Source organism: Myotis davidii, unplaced genomic scaffold, assembly GCF_000327345.1.
Source record: "Myotis davidii unplaced genomic scaffold, ASM32734v1 scaffold148, whole genome shotgun sequence".
Taxonomy (NCBI): domain Eukaryota; kingdom Metazoa; phylum Chordata; class Mammalia; order Chiroptera; family Vespertilionidae; genus Myotis; species Myotis davidii.
In genome coordinates this window covers 861429-879454 of record NW_006299479.1, presented here as the reverse complement: position 1 = coordinate 879454, position 18026 = coordinate 861429, and the positions used below count along the sequence as shown (strand labels likewise).

The window sequence follows — 18026 nt, the reverse complement described above, 5'->3', positions numbered from 1 at the left end:
TGTCAGTTCTTTGAAAGGATTTTCTTTTATCATTTTATTCATTAAGAAGCTATATTCCTAATACATAATTGTAAAAACAAATAATGACAAAGCTTAGTGGAGCAAAGAGTTCTTTAAAGTTGTCTAAAATTTTGAATGCACATAAACGTTGGTAAAATGACCAATAGAGAAATAAATTTTAAAAAATCACTTAAAATCAAAGCCACATAAAATTAAGAATGCATATTATGTCGAGAAAGACAGTATTGCAAAACAAGCTACGTGCTTAACTAGAAGAGGAATTCTGTATGTTTAAGCCAGCCATGGGCAAACTAAATTAAGAATGCATATTATGTCGAGAAAGACAAAGTATTGCAAAACAAGCTACGTGCTTGACTAGAAAAGGAAGTCTGTATGTTTAAGCCAGCCATGGGCAAACTACAGCCCGTTTGAAATGAATAAAACTAAAAAAAGACCGTACCCTTTTATGTAATGATGTTTACTTTGAATTTATATTAGTTCACACAAACACTCCATCCATGCTTTTGTTCCGGCCTCCGGTCCAGTTTAAGAACCCATTGTGGCCCTCGAGTCAAAAAGTTTGCCCACCCCTGGTTTAGGTAGTTGGCAAAATACCACGCTGATGAGTGTACTCACCTGGTTTTGGCACTGAGTTGGTCACTGACTGGGGGACTTTCTGATTGATTAACTCCACACAGTGTCCAGGGAAGAGTCCCACCTGAGAAAAGCAGCAAAGAGATATTCTAAACCAGAGAGCAGAGCAGTGTGTGAACAACGCCAATTCAATTCCCGTAATAACTCCACAGTCCCTCCCAGCTGACCCTATTATTCCAAGACTAAATCACAGATGATACCAATCACACAAACAATGAAACAATCTGTTGCTATGAGTATACAGCTATGTGTTTTAATTGTCCAAATAGCTAAGTCTGCTTTTTAAGTTCTAGCTTTTAATTTTCCACACTTTTTTACACCAATTAAAATACTGAGTCTGATACTAACCTATGCATGTAGTAGTTATCATTTTTACCTCTCAATAATTTACTCTGCTGACATTTCAATCTAGTTGTGTTACTATCTCTACTATGAATTTTTCTCTTTATTATCTTCCCTATGATTTTATGGAAACCTACACTAAGCCACCTTCCAAATTTTTTCATTCTTCCACATGTTTCATGAAAAAAAAATGACAAAACTAAAATAAATTGGTTAAACAACTGCTCATTTAAAATCCTGGTTCTTAACTGCCCTTGAAGAACTAGTGGTGTGTGGATAAGTGAGAAAGGAAGAGAGAGGAAAGAGCCAATCTCCACAGGGGTGACAGAATCTGGCTTTGAGAAACACATCACTTTGACCTGGTAGAATTACTCATGGCAGAGGTCAAATCCTAAGAAGCTCAAATCCTGGGAAAATGCTGACACCAAGTCACCCAGAGAGACTGTACAGTGCAGCCAACAGAACGACTACAGAGCGAAGCAGCCTGGAGACATGAGTGAAAAGGCAATCTTTACCCATGTTTATAGATGTTTCCCTCGAGAGGACTATAATCGAGCTGCCATGTAGCAGATGTTAAGGCTAAAACATGAAAATCACATCACTTTGCACATCCCTCTGCTGACAGACTCTGGGGAAGCATGCGACGGTCTCCCAAGACCATGACTCATCCTAGCGCTCTGAGCTGCAGCCTTCCCATCTGTGTAGGATTATTCTCACGCACTCATTGGCTGCATTATCATTCCAATTTCTGGATCAATATTTTATGGTTGTTCTTAAAATTATAAGGATGTAACCAGTTATCATGAGCTAAAAGGGGGTTATTAACAATTATCAGTTTTGTCTGAAAGATCTGAATTTGGGATTAAGTATGTGTTTTATTCTATATGACATTTTATTGAGCTTCCTATTTAACTAAACAAGCAGGAATTCTTACAAGCCTGGTTAGAGCCAGGTAAGAATCGACGTGAGATACGAATCAGTGTGACAAATCCTTCCCGTTCTCTCTTACACAAATCAGTCATTACGAGAGGGCATGTGATATAAACAGTTAACAGCACAGCCTCGAGAGTAACAGCACCTGGGGTCAGCTCTCCGACTGACACTTACTCCATCAGGTTTGTAACAAAGCCTCTCTGCTTCAGTTTATTCATCTAAACATAATAATAGCACCGAGTTCATAAAGGCTGTGATAAGAATTAAAGGGACAGTGTAAGGGAACTACACACAGTAAATCCCTGTCCCTCCCCCATCCCCCACCCCAACTGTTATCCACTATTCTCCCAGTGTGTTGGATGCGAGAAGACCTAGAGGGCTCCAGCTCCTCCCTTAGGCACATAATACCACCTTTTGCATGTGTGTATTAAGTGTCCTCACTATCAAATATTTCCATAAAAGTCTAATTCATTTCCATTTGTAAACATTTCGGCAATCTGCTATGGAGAAAAGACCAGGCTCTAAACTTAGCTCGCGCATTTGCTAAGGCGCTGTGATCTGGAGCAAATTTCTTATCCTCTGTCTCAGTTTCTACATTTGTAAAAATGGGGATAATATTAGATAATTGTGTGAAAGCAGCTAGCCTAGTTTCTAAATTCAAGGCAGCCAAGGGGAAAAAGACAGTAACCTACAAAGGAAAACCACCAATCAAAAGACATAGAGTAGCAGAATGGATTAAAAAAAAAATAACAAAAAACAAAACAAAACAGGACCAACTGCACGCTGCCTTCAGGAGAACCTTCTCAGCTACAAAAGCAAACTAAGCTCAATGTCAGTGGGTGGAAGATGGTGCTCCAAGCAAATGGCATCAGAGTAAAGAGATGCAGTCATTTTTATATCAAAGTAGATTTCATGACAAAAAAAGGTAAAAGACAAATATGGACACGTTACAATGATAAAGGGGACAATCTATCAAGAAGATATAACATTTATTAATATATAAGCACCTGCCCTAGCCAATTTGGCTCAGTGGTTATACTGTCAGCCCACAGACCAAAGGGTTCTCTCTCTCTCTTTCTCTCTGTCTCTCCCCCTCCCTTCCACTCTCTCTAAAAATCAATGGAGCCCAGTTGGCGTGGCTCAGTGGCTGAGCATCAGCCTGTGAACCAGAAGGTCACAGTTGATTCCCATTCAGGGCATATGCCTGGGTTGTGAGCTTGATCCCCAGTGTGGGGCATACAGACACAGCCAATCAATGATTCTCTCTCATCACTCATGTTTCTATCTCTCTCTCCCTCTCCCTTCCTTTCTGAAATCAATAAAAAATATTTTTTAAAAATCAATGGAAAAATATGCTTGGGTGAGGATTAACAAAACACAACAACAACCACATATATATATATGCAACTTTGGAGCATGAAAATATATAAAGCAATTATTAATAGACCTAAAGGGAGAAACTGTTAATGGATAGATCACCCACACAGAGTCCACATGGAAACAGTGGCCTTAAATGACACAGATCAGTTGGACTTAGTAGATGTATCAGACATTTCCATCCAAAACAACAGAATGTACATTCTTCTCAAGTGCACATGGGACATTCTCAAGGACAGATCATATGTTGGGACAGAAGACAAGTCTAATAAATTTAAGAAGACTAAAATCGTAACAAGCATCCAATGTGATCAAAATGGTATGAATCTAGAAATCAACTATAGGAAGGAAGCTGAAAAAAATCAGAAGTATGTAGAGATTAAACAACATGAGTTGGCTGGTTTGGAGCTGCCAGCCTAATAACTAAATGCGGCGTTGAGAAGGGATGTAGGCCAGCCCGGAGTGCAGTATTTTGACCATATAGTGCACGTGCACAAGGTCAAGTAGCTAGCATGTCTTTCGTATTTACTCCCTTTGTGTTTAATAATAATTCGTTTACCTGTAAATGTATGTGCTTTAATGTTTAATAATGGCTATGTTTAATAACTGTCCTACAAAATTCCTAACAATCACACCGCTGGCTCCAGCTCACCACTAATCTATTCTATTTCTAGGTCCTGCACCTGCCCTGGAAACGGGCTCCGAGAAACTTGACAGGAATCGCGCTCGGAGAACAAGGAGAGAACTAAAGGGAACAGGCCATGTCCTGGTTATGCTGATCTTCGACCTCGAGGACCTCACCACTAATCTATTCTATTTCTAGGTCCTGCGCCTGCCCTGGAAACAGGCTCCGAGAAACTTGACAGGAATCGGCGCTCGGAGAACAAGGAGAGAGCTAAAGGGAACAGGCCATGTCCTGATTCTGCTGATCTTCGACCTCGAGGATGCGCTCACATTAGAAAGAACACAGGTCCGGCTACAAAAAAGAAGGCACTGTAAACCATTTGGGTACAACCTAGAGGAAGTGCTGGATACGAAGCTACTGCAATAAAATACGCCTGGAGCCTCGGGAGCTGTGGGAAGGTAAACGGATCGCTACGTAAGGAGAGCCCTGCCAGGTGTGGGGAGGGACTTCTGGGAAAACTTGAACATGGTTCCAGCCTGGTTACCAGGAGGCCATATACCCCAGTTGGCCCAAGAGCACCCAAGTGGTTCTCAACCTAGGTTGCACATTAGAATCGCCTGGGAATCTATTTAAAATCCTGATTTCTGGACCTCATCCTCCAGAAACTGTTTCTTTGTTACTAATGTTGTGGCCTCACCCCATAACAAAGAAACAGAATTTCCAGAGGATGAGGCCCAGAAATCAGTATTTTAAAAGATTCTCAGGTGATTCTAATGTGTCAGGAAGGTTGAGAACCACTGCTTCTAAGGATATGCAGGCATTTTCATCAGTGGAAACGATTTGGCTGCAGAGGTTCCAAGTTCCTCATTTTCTGACGACAGCTTCCTACCCAGCCAGGTCTCTAATGTTCACATTCCATAATGAGTGAAGTCCAAGTTCAGAGACTTCCCATCCCCTGCCTTCCTGTACTCCCCACCACCACGGTGCCTGTCTTCCTTCAGATCTCTTTGCTTTTATACCCAGGATGAACACTGTGATCGATCACTTGAAGTTTTTATAAAATCAGTACCCTTCATTTCCTGGCAATCTTAACCTTCTGCCAAACCAATCCAGCAAAGCAAAACTGAGTCAGATAGAGACTGCATGCCTCTCTATTGCTGGAGAATAACATCACTGAGGAGATTCAAACAGAGACACATTTATAGTCTCTCTCCTGGACATGCCGATTATGTCTCCCCACCCCCCAGACTTTCTCAGAGAACCCCTGCTCTTTGGGGTCTCCATCCAGTCTTGATCAGCCCACAAGTTAAGAAGTCAATCAGTCTGTCTCTTAAGATTTGTAACTAAATCAGATTTTTTTAAAATATATTTTTATTGACTTCAGAGAGGAAGGAAGACGGAGAGAGAGATAGAAACATCAATGATGAGAGTGAATCATTGATCGGCTGCCTCCTACTGGGGATTGAGCCCACAACCTGGGCATGTGCCCTTGACTGGAATCAAACCCAGGACCCTTCAGTCCACAGGTTGACACTCTATCCACTGAGCTAAACCAGATAGGGCACTGAGTCAGAATTCTTAATCCTCTCCATTGAGTTGTTGTAACTAAAAAAAATTTTTTTAAGAGAGAAAGAGGATTAGACCAAGAAGAAGCAAATTCCCTCAATTCCTTACTTCCCAGTTTCTGGTTCCATTTGCTTATGGCCTCATCATTCTTGCACTGGGCTTTTTAAAGACAGTCCTATTTATACCTCCCCTGCTCCTCACTCCCCCACTCACACCCCCAAAATACCACACTGCTGCTGGTTTCTTTGCCTGATTTATACTTCTACTAAGCCTTAAATGCCAGCTCCCTGATTTCCACTCCTGAAAACATTACTCTTGCAATAGAACATACATTCTTGAGACTCAGAAACAAGGTCAGGGATCAGGATATACATTTGGGAGTTGGGTGTATAGATGGCATTTTAAGCTAAGAGAGTGAGTAAGACAGTCTAGGACAAAGCGGGTAGAATGAGAAGGCAGTCCAACCCTCAACTTTCAGGTCCAGTAGAGGAGGATGCGACGCGAAAGAAGACTGAGAAGATAGGAGGAACTGTAAGAGTGTGCTGTTATATCCGTCAAGAGGATGTGTCAGGAAAAGACTAACCAAATACTGAGGAGAGTTTAAGTAAGAGGAGTAATGAAATACCATTTTTGCAGGAAGCCAACAGAGGCCACTTGATGCAAGAGAAGAAAACACTCTCTTGATATTGTAGCTGAATAGTAACTCTTCAATTAGGGTTCGTTTACTTCTCCAACTTTGTTCTTCTCTTTAAGATCTGTTTTGGTTGTTTTATTCTAGGTCCTTTGTATTTATACAACTTGTTTCATCTGCTTATCAATTTCTACAAAAGAAGTTTGCTGAGATTTTGACTGGGATCAATTTAGGGAGAAATGACACCTTGGCAATATAAAGATGTTCGACCCATACACGGGGCGAATGTCTCCATTTATTTGGATACTAGAGGCCCGATGCACGAAATTCATGCAAGAGTAGGCCTTCCTTCCCCCAGGCTGCTGGCACCGGCTTCCCTCCGGTACCCGGGACCTGGGTTTCCCTCGAAGCCCTGGCTCCATCCGGAAGGTCATCCAGTCTAATTAGCACATTACTCCTTTATTTATTATAGATTCTTTGACTTCTCCCAGAAATGTTGTATAGTTTTCAGTAAACAGATCTTTCATTTTTTTTTCAGATACATCCCTAAATATTTCATATTTTAATGCTATTATAAATGGAGTTTATATTTTCTGACTGACATTAATGCTGCTAATCTGTAACAAGATTCTCACAGTTGTCCCCAGTATTTATATTTTAAATATATATTGTGTATTTTAAATACATAAATTGCTTTCCTTTTTTCCTCATTGTATTATATGTGAAAAATTATGCTGACTTTTTTGAAACTGTGTTTGTGGGTAGTTATTTCATTTGTACATTTATATCATTTGTACATCTCACTTCAGAATCTAAAAGAAGGAGCTTAGAAAATATTTAGCATAACAAAGGGTTATAAAAATTGATGAGGTTAAGAACTATTGCTCTGAGCCATTTAGTAAATAGTTTTCATGAAACTGAATGTTAAAACATCATTTGGCAGGACACATTCTGATGCTATAAATTAACAAAAAGCTATCAAGGAACAAAGTTATAGCTATGGCAGCTGCTAATGGCACCACTAAGAAAAACAAAACCAGCAACAAGAAATATAGAAGAAAATATACATGTTTTTGTGATCCAAGGAGGGAAAAATACAAAATTAGAACTCACCAACCTTGTGTTCTGGTCCTGGCTACACCACTACCTACTGTCTTCCTGAGTCAGAAGACTGTACCTAAATTCCTTTATCTCTGGAATTCTATAATTTTTAAATGACAGTTTAGGCCCAGATGATCCACTATCTTCTGCTTCACTACAGAAACCCGTGACTCACACAAGTAGACAAGTAGAAGCCACAACGGGTTCATCAACTTACTTCTATGACCTGTTCTTTGCCCAGAATCCCTAGGTTTCTCAGCTCTGGCACTAAACAGCAGAGTAGCACTGGCGAGTTGTTTAACCTTGTCTGCTTCAGTTGCCTCATCAGTAAAGCAGAGATAATAAAGGTACCTCTCTCAGAGTTGTGAGAACTAAAGGCGAAAACACTTAGAACAGCTCACCTGAGAACCGCCCGGAAAGTGTTACAAGTCACTTCTACTTGTAGTGTTACATACTTCTTCTTCCCTTGAAATTATATAACATTACAGATGAAAAATTACAGTGCACGAATCCCCGTCAATGAGCTGGAAAGGAAATACTCTGCTCCATTTAATTCTGAGTAATGAAAAGTGCAGCTTTGGATTCTGTACAAACAGATGATGGGCTTCCTATAAATAACCAGGCAAACGGCCTTCTCCCGTTAAACTCCTACAAATGGACAAGGTTTCCGAATATCTCCATTTCGCCTAAAGAATACTTTTCTGAAAATAAGTTATTTGGAACCACATTAAACTGCTGCGGTAAGGACATGTTTATTGTCCAAGAATTGCTTCTCTGAGATGCGTGCACAAAAGCGCTTACAGAACAGCCTGTGGTAACTGAGAAATAAAATAAGCAGCCGGTCCTCGACCACCCGGTGGAGAACCAGGGGAACGCAAGCTGCGTGAAATCCTGTCCATCTCTCAAGGAAATGTATCCACTAGGTCCATGCTTGGCAAACGGTTGGCTTAGCTCAGTGGTCAGCAAACTGCGGCCCCTTGAGTGTGGCTCTTCCACAAAATACCACATGCAGGCACGCACGTACAGTGCGAAAGAAACTTCGTGGCCACACTCAAGGGGCCAAAGAGCCGCGTGTGGCTCGCAAGCCGCAGTTTGCCGACCACAGCACTAGGTGAACCTCCCAAATGTGCTGTAAGGAAGTTTCTGGGGGAGAAGAGAACATTTGCTAAACTGTGTTTGAGTTCTTGTTTGATCTGGGCACAAGATACACAAGGGGAGGCGAGATCAGTGGTTCTCACATTTTGTCCTTCATCTGAGGAACCTGATAAATTCAGATTCTGTCCCCACCCCCTCATCACCCTCACCCAAGATTGTGATTAGGAATACCCAGCTGTAGCATGGTTCTCAGATCCTTCTGATGCTTGTGGCTTCCGGAGAAAACAGACAAACCAAGACATCAGCACGTTATACCTGTGTGATGCCTTTAACCTACGAAGAGAAGGCTTTCCACACTCACCTCCTGTTTCCAACAGGAGTCTACAGGCAGCCACAAAAGCTGATGCCATTTAGTCAAAAAAGTGTATTTTTTGGCTAAAGTACATTATCCGATGAAACACCTCAGAAAACAAAAGATTCAATACCCTTCAAGAGACAAAAAAATAAAGAACAGATTTTCAGAATTGCAAATTACTATAGTGAATATAACACTTCCTACTCCCAGAGTTTAAGAAAAGACACGGAGTCATGGTATAATTTAAACACGGGGATGAACTAATCCTTCTGTTCCCACTGCTAAATGATGGCTTAGGCTAAAGCAACACACAGACCAGAATTTGGCAAATGCCAATCTCTAGCACGCACAGGCTGACTCAGAGTTTACCAAAGCACAGAGTCAGCGCCGTGTCTAGGAGACTGGACTGAGGAACACCTAGACCAGAATCCCATCCCACAGCCACTGAGGCAGAATTGAGGGGATTAGGTCCTGGGGCTTTATATTTTAACGTGTTCCCCTAGTGATTCTTAAATACACTAAAGTTTCAGAATCTGGGGAAGGGAGAACGGAGAGAAGTATTGATAATGGAAGAATGAGGATGGCAAGATAGCACCTTTAGTATATTAGTAAGTGCTTTTCCTTGGACCGACTTATTTGCAAATTAGGACAACAATGCAATACCACTACCCAGCTATTAGAATGGCTGAAATCCAAAACCACGGACAGCTATCAAATGCTGGTGAGAAGGCCGAGCAGTAGCATTGCTATAGAGATGCAAGATAGTCCAATCCCGCTGAAAGACAGCTGGGTTTCTTACAGAGCTAAGCAGAGGCTTCGCATAGCACCCAGCAGCTGCACTCCTGGGTATTCACCCAAAGGAGCGGAAAACTTACATCCACACAAAAACCTGCACATGGGTGTTTACATTTAAAACAGCACTCCTCATAATTGCCCCAAACTGGAAGAAACCAAGAAGTCCTTTAATAATAAACCCTGGGCACATCCATAACAGTGAATATTAGAGACTGATAAAAAGAGAGAGAGAGAGAGAGAGAGAGAGAGAGAGAGAGAGAGAGAGAGAGAAACAAGCCCTAGCTTTTGTTTCTAGACCAGTGATGGCGAACCTTTTGAGCTCGGCGTGTCAGCATTTTGAAAAACCCTAACTTAACTCTGGTGCCATGTCACATATAGAAATTTTTTGATATTTGCAACCATAGTAAAACAAAGACTTATATTTTTGATATTTATTTTATACATTTAAATGCCATTTAACAAAGAAAAATCAACCAAAAAAATGAGTACGCGTGTCATAGGTTTGCCATCACTGCTCTAGCTAGTGTGGCTCGGTTGGCTGGAGTGTCATAACAGTACACTGAATGGTGGTGGGTTTAATTGCTGATCAGGGCACATCGAGGTTGTGGGTTCTATTCTCAGTCAGGGTACATGCCCAGGCTGTGGGTACAATCCCTGGTCCAGGAGCGTATGGCAGGCAACTGATTGATGTTCCTCTCTCACATCGATGTTTCCCCCTCTCTCCCCTTCTCTCTCTAAGACAATCAATCAACCGTATTTTAAAAAGAGATTGGTAAACCATAAAAAGACATGAAGGAAGCTTAAATGCATTTTTCTACGTTTGAAAAAGAGACACACTGTAGAACTCCAACCACATGATGTTTTACAAAAGGCAAAACCATGCAGACAGTTTTACAAAAGGCAAAACCATGCATCAGTGGTTTTCAGGGTCAGGAGGAGAGAGGGATAAGTACACGGTGCACAGGGCATTTTGTTCAATGAATTATAAAGTAAGATGTTAATAATATGAAAAACTGTGTGCGTCTGAGGAGGTATTATATGAAACTGTGTACTATCTACTCAATTACTCTGTAAATTTGTACTAAAATCTAAGGTCTATTATTTATTTTTTAAAATAATAATAAAACGAAGTCACAACCCAGCCACGGCACAGCTTCAGTTGCCACACCTGGTCATGCCCTGACAGCAGCCAGAAAGAAAATAAGCAACCATGTGACCGAGACAAAAGACCAAGTGGAGTCCATGTGAAATGTCAGAGCACGTCAAGTGGAGCAGACCTGCCGGTGGGGACCCCTGGGACCTGCGAGTCGAGGGCACGCTGAGAGAGCAGCACACCTCAGTCGCCTCCACCTGGGAAGCAGCGGCCACATCCTAGCTCCCGTCACTCTCTGGGGAGTGGTCTGCTCTCACTGGTCTCGATCCTCAGGAAGACCACCAGCCAGGCCACCTCAAGGCCAATCGAGCCGTGTCTCCTCCCGCACTATCTGGCTTCCTGTCTCTGCGCTTCCCCCTTGGTCTACTCACAGAGCCCAGTGTACAGAGTCCATCTGCGGGACCAGAACCGGTCAAGCTGGCCAACCAGTCCCACGGCTATTCCGTGTCTGGCCAGTCCGCCTGGGGCATGTGGACATCCTGCCCTCAGAAGACATACATGAGGCTCAGCACTCAAAAGCCACCTCCTGACAGGGAGCTTTCTGGGCTCTAAGCCTCCCACTCTTCTGCGAGGTCCCAAGAAGAGCACCAGGGCCGGCCTGTCCCTTTGTACCGCATCAGAGCACAGTGCCCAGTGCCAGGAAGGCCTTCTGCCATGAATGAAACAAAGGCCGGACACCAGCCTGTGAGCTCGAGGTGGACAACTTCTCAGATGCTGCTCTGGTCGGCCTTCTCGGTGCTGGGACAGCAGGGGGACTGAGCACCCACTGCTTTGAAGTCTATGGTTGCTTAATCTCTGTAACATCCTAGTCTGCAGTCATGGCCAATGCCCCCAAGCTCTGCCCGCCCTCGGCCGAGGGCCAGCCTGGCTCAGGGAGGGCCCTGCTGCTTATCAAGTCTATGTGAGAGTCCCTGAGGGCCTTCCCACCAGCCCCAAAGGAGACCTCCACCACCTAGCCATCCATGACTGGTTGAAACCTCTTCATATTTCGAAGCCCCAGCTCCCAGAATCTCAAAGTATATTTGAAGGTAGGGCCTTTAAAAAGGCAATTAAAGTTAAATGAGGTCATTTAGGTGTGTCCATTCTAATCTGCCTGCTGTCCTTCTAAAATGAAATTAGGATACAGGGACAAAGACACTGAGTATGTGTGCACACAGAGAGAAAAAATGCATGTGAGGACAGCAAAAAGGGGACACCTGAAAGCCAAGCAGAGGGGGTTCCGAAGAAACTGACCCTGGCAATAACCCTGACCTTGGACCTCCAGCCTCCAGAAGGCTGAGAAAGGAAACTTCTGCTGTTTAAGTCACTCTGTCTGCAGTATGTGGTGATGGTAGTCCTAGCAAGAAGATGAACCTTCAAAACAAAACAATCTCACAAAAATAAAGATGATGATTATTCACATTCCGAATCTGTATCATCCATCTACACCAGAATATATGAAACACCAGGAATTCAGACAATTTACATTACATAAATTTTAAAAATCAAATTATCACCCTTCTAAAAGGAGTCACATAAAAAATGTTCTTATGTAAAGAACAAATTTATCTAATAATCCCTTTAGCATATAAACTGGCTTTTTTTTTTTTTTGCTTTTTTATCCTGAATAATTAACTGAAGGAGAAAACCTTGGTAACCAAGGATGGAAAGTGGAGACTGCACAGAGACTGGTAGGAAGGGAGGAGGCACAAAAGGTCTGGCCAGGCTCCCACAGACAGCAACTGACGTTCTGAAGAACTATGTCAGCTGTGGGGGTTGCCACTGAGAACTCTGGGTCTAAGCCCAAGCCGGGCCCCCCAGCAGAGAGCACCAGAACTGAGAAAGGTGCCACATAACAACTGGCTATCAAAAGCTGCAGGGTTACTGTCTGTCAGGGATGGATGGCTGGATATGCAGTCACCCTCTCAAAGGGCCAATAGACAAAATTTCGTGTGCAGCCACACCTTGGGCTGTGACTGGAGATATGTGAACAGAGGCCAGGGTTGGGGCTCTAGGTTTAGATCTTGTAAGGTAGGCACCCCAGTTTCCTGTGCTGAGTCATTCCCTCACACTGCAGAGGTCATCTTTGCTATCCAGGAGGTGTTTGCCTGGGAGGAAGACAGTTGACCCACCTTATAGGGAAACCTCTGGCTATACCTGAGGATGACTGCCTGAGGGAAGACTAAATCCAATCAGTCTGCAGGCAGAGGCAGATCTCTGGAGGCTTTGAGTCTTTACCAGATCTAATTAGTCAGAAACAGCTAACTGTCTTTCACTAGAGATTGGGAGGCATAGCAGATCTACCTATTTACATAGTCACAAACCCAAACAGGCATCCAAAATGGGGAGACCAAAAAACAACCCCCAAATGAAAGAACAAGATAGTTCTCCAGAAGAAGAGATGAATGAAATGGAGATAAGAAGTTTATCTGACATAGTGTTCAGAATAATGATGGTAAAGATGCTCAACAGCACAAGAAAACATACAGTAACTATGAAAAACAGAACAGTCAGAAATAAAGAATGACACAGCACTAAGAACACATTGGAAGGAATACACAGCAGGTTAGGGGAAGCTGAGAATCAAATCAGTAAATTAGAAGAGAAGGTTGAAAAAATCAACCAAAGAACCAAAAAGAAAAAAAAAAACTTTCAAAAAACAGAAGAACAGCTTAAGGGAGCTGTGGGACACCATGAAATGTAACAATATTCTCATAATAGGTGTGACAGAAGAGGAAGAAAGTGAGGAAGGGATAGCGAGCATGTTTGAAGAAATAATGGCAGAAAACCTCTAACCCGGTGAAGGAAAAAGTCACCCAAGTTCAGGAAGCACAGAAATACCCAAGCAAGAAGAACACAAACAGGCCCATGCCCAGACATATCATAATAAAAATGCCAAAATTTAAAGACAAAGAGAGAATCTTAAAAGTCAGCAAGAGAAAAGCAATTTGTTTCCTACAAAGGAGCTCCCATAAGGCTGTCAGCTGATTTCTCATCAGAAACTCTATAGGCCAGAAGAGAATAGCAAGAAGTACTCAAGGTAATGAAAAGCAAGGATCTGAAACCAATATTACTATATCCAGCAAGGCTATCATTCAAAATAGGTGGTGAAATAAAGAGCTTTCCAGACCAAAAAGAAAAAGGAAGAAAGAAAAGGCTAAAGGAGTTTATCACCACTAAGCCAGAATTGCAAGAAATGTTAAAGGGACTGCTGTAATGAGAAGAAGAAATAGAGAGAAACCTTTAACTGGCTTTTTAAACAGCAATGCTTTTATTGATTTTTAGAGATATAGATAGAAACACCAATGAGCAAGAAACATTGATTGACTGCTTCCTGCAAGGACCCAACTGGGGATGAAGTCCACAACCTGAAACTCTGGCACGTGCCCTGACAGGGAATCAAACTGTCTACCTCTTGGTGAATGGGTTGATGTTCAACCACTTAACCACATAGGCTGGGCTTAACTGGCTTTTAAAAGTCCAAATTATAAAACAGCCTTTGATATAATATATCCACCACACACAAAAAAATAAGGAGTACTAGTAACCTACCAGGTAAACTAGTGGTTTTCCAGCAGTGTTACCTGTACACACTCCACGGAGGCCCCTCTGGGATGTCACAGGATGTCTAAGAGAGGTCAACCAGGCATGTTCCATGGGGCACGAGGCCCAGGGTACCTGACCAAACTAACCAGGGCAGCTCCCCCATTACATGTTCTCACAGTGAGGCTCAATGTAAGTTCTGTTTGATTAGAAGTTCCTCTGTTGTGTTTTTTTTTTTATTATTATTATGAAAACCAGTGGACTAAGCCATTATTCCAGTTATTTCAAACTTAAAACTCAGGATAGTAAAGGGATCTGATCTATAATTATCATATACAGAGGTCCTAGAATAACATGGCTTCATTCAATGTCATTTCATTTCGTTATAACGTTGATGAGATGCTGTAGGAACACAACTGTTTCTATCAATTAGCCTGTGGTCAAACAAGCTTTATTATATTGTTTCGATTAAAGTCCCAGGACCGATTGACCATGGGAAGTGAGGACTGACACTGTACGTGGAGTAAATTACGATGATCTCCCTCTCTCAACAGAATATCTGAGAGGAGATCAGCATATGCTCACCATTTTACCTAACAAGAGTCAACACTGTCACAAGTAACCTGAAGAGGAGTTTTTCCAGATACAAGGTACTAGTCATCATGTAAAAATGTAGCCTCTGGTAACAGCGAAGTTTCCACCAGCAACCTGAATGTTTTGTAGCCCACAATTGCTTAATCCTTGTAACATTCCTGTTGGCTGCAAAGAAAAGATGTTTCTTTTCTACAGCAGGAAAGTGAGGTAGAGAAGATTAATAACAGGAGAGTCAGTGTAGAAATCACCCTCATGCTCTTCAGGCGATGCGACTAAGCAGCCCCGATTTGAGTCCCTAGTCCAGAGGTGGGGAACGTCCAGCCCACGGGCCGTATTAGGCCCACAAAATCATTTGGTCTCACCCTGCCAAGGCATTAGGGGTGAGTCAATTAAATGCTTGACCAAATATAGTAGGCCAGTGGTCAGCAAACTCATTAGTCAACAAAGCCAAATATCAACAGTCCAACGACTGAAATTTCTTTTGAGAGCCAAATTTTTTAAACTTAAACTATATAGGTAGGTACATTGTTGTTAACTTAATTAGGGTACTCCTCAGGCTTAAGAAGAGCCACACTCAAGGGGCCAAAGAGCCGCATGTGGCTCGCGAGCCGCAGTTTGCCGACCACTGTAGTAGGCTAATTTTTAAGCTGATAATTTTGTATGGCCCGCAAATGATGTTATAAATATCCAAATGGCCCTTGGCAGAAAAAGGTCCTCCATCACTTACTTACTGATCTGGCATCTTGGCTGCTTATTAATCCTCTCAAAACTGTGTCCTCTCCATAAAATGGGTGATAACAACTGCCATGAAGTTTTTCAAAGATTAAAGAAAACGTGTTTGAAGACCCTCACAATACTGTGCACATAACCGATGCTTTAACATGTGTCTTCACACGCACACACCCCCGCAATAAACCATAGCAAGATGCACTTACAAATGGACTACTGTTTAGGAACAGCAAGGAAGAGTGGATTCGTTCCTTGAAGTACTAGATTCCTTTTTTAAGTGAAGTTTTGACATTTAAGACCTGTCCCTGGTTTTATGGGCGCTCCACAACCCAAATCACAGGCATATTCCAACATGATCTAAACAGGTAAGACTCCCCTTTCCAAGACCAATCAGGATGAAAAAACAGCATTTGTAATATTAAAAAACACCATTCGTTATCAATTACAAATCAATTCTTAAAGCTTAAAAACCCTATATTTATTTTAAATAATTTGTTTTGGCAATAAACTAATTTTTAACAAGTTATTTTATTCTAATTTCTTTTTTAAAAGCTTAGTTTGTTTAGGCAATAAACTAATTTGTGTGACTCTAAATAAAACAGTTAGGGAGATAAATCTGTACCTAGCATAGACTCATGGAAACCATGATTTAAAACCAATATTAGAAGCAATGTAGAGTCACAGGCCCGATACTCGCAAAGTGATCGCCAGGCCTGGGATTCTCCTCGCACTTCGGCTCCATCACCATTTGGGAAAGGAGGAGGCAGTGAAAATAACCACATCAGTAACTGGAAAAGAAAACCCAGGTCTGGCATCAGCTACATTTTTCTACCGCTGCACGCAGAATTCTGACGGTAGAGTCTATTGCCAGTACACGCTGTAAACCAAAATATTACCAAAGAATCAAGAAAAACTGTTATTTTGCCTTTTCCACACCCAATTCTTCACTGCCTACCTGAAACCCGTGCTTGCCTCTCCACCACGTGCTCAACACTTTCGGGGGCATGTCGATCACAGAAACGATGTCGCCCACCTATGAGAATAAAACGTAAGGGAAATGCATTCAGTCAAATTTTAAACCAACTGTTAGGTCTCGAATTTAACCTGAACTGGAATGCAAGGGTAAAAGCACTATCTTCCTCTCTGGCTAATTTTTCTGAAAAAACCATACTATCTCTTTCTGTAAAGAATTTAATAATAATTTTAACCATCTGTTAAGGAGAGGGCTACAAAAGTAACGCAGCACAAAGAGTGGGATCAGGCATCACCGGAGCAGTGACTGCAGGAAGCCAGCTTGATGGCGTAAGATTTTTGAAGGCTTAGGCATCACCCCATCAGCTGTTACAATCCTCTCTTACTGCCGTTACTGAAAGTGACCAAATTCACTTATATAAGGCAGGTATTCTCATAGTTAGAGCAACAGCAGCTTCTGTTAATACCACAGTGAGTGAGCGCTTGCCACGTGCCAGGCACTGTGCTGAGCACTTGGCATTATCTTACTTATTCATTGAAGACAGGCCTAAGATGTGTACAATTCCTGGGTTATTCTTAGTTTGGAAAACTACACTTCTTTCCATAGAAGGTATAATAGCTTATTCCCTCGCTGTAAGAAAACAAAAAACAAACAAACAACAAAAACAAAACTATTGTTTGCACAAACTTTTACAAAGTCATTAATATAAAATGGCAATCATTTTTAATAACGTATTTAATGGGAGTTACAATATTTGATCAAAGCAAATGATGCTCTCTGTGACAAAGCAAAATACTGCACAGCAATGTTGCTAATGTGTCTCACGTTGCTTTAGGAATTTTTCTTTGTGTATCCACAATGAATATTTTAAGTCAGGGAAGAGTCACCTTTACAAAGCCACGTTTGCTAACAGACTTGGCATCTTTCAAGATCTACATTGCTCTGGGTCTAGAACCTAAAAACTAAGTTTGAGAACAGTTCAGATTCTATACAGTAAAAATTTATATTGACTTTCCTTAAACTGAATACTGTTAGCATTTTGGTTTTTCTCTCTCATCTGCCAAATATTAAAGGAAGAAATTACTTCCCCTCCTTTTGCATCTGAAAGCAAGAAATGTTCATTTCTCTTCTCACCCACCCATTAGCTCAGTCTTTGAACAAACAGTGAGAAGAAAGAAGTATCACTGGGTACCATTTCTGAGGTACTGAAAACATAAAGAAGACAAGACCGAGACCTGGCTTTCAAGAAGCTAACAGAGCCCAATGGGAGAACAGTTACAAGTGAATGGAATTAAGTGACATGTCGGTGGATGAGGCCAAGCTAACCCAGAGCAGCAGCTTAAGGCGTTTACCTCCAAGGTCAGTTCATCAGGCGCCCGAGCAGTGTACCTCTTGATCACATGCGCTGCACCGACAGCAGGCGTGTTGATGGACGAGACCTGGCTTTCAAGAAGCTAACAGAGCCCAACGGGAGAACAGTTACGAGTGAATGGAATTAAGTGACACTCGGTGATGAACCAGGCTAAGGGTTCAGAATGGCATTCAATCCACACTTGGGGTGGAGATATATTCATGGAGTAG

At 42.0% G+C, this 18026-nt stretch overlaps 1 protein-coding gene across 1 annotated transcript in view; it reads right to left on the bottom strand.

The window, feature by feature from the left end:
- ARHGAP32 (Rho GTPase activating protein 32) overlaps window positions 1-18026 on the bottom strand; it is a 104460-nt gene that overhangs the window by 36176 nt on the left and 50258 nt on the right. Inside the window, 2 exon segments of the mRNA XM_006775092.2 lie at window positions 637-718; window positions 16428-16505. Of these exon segments, the coding sequence (XP_006775155.1) occupies window positions 637-718; window positions 16428-16505 (160 nt within the window).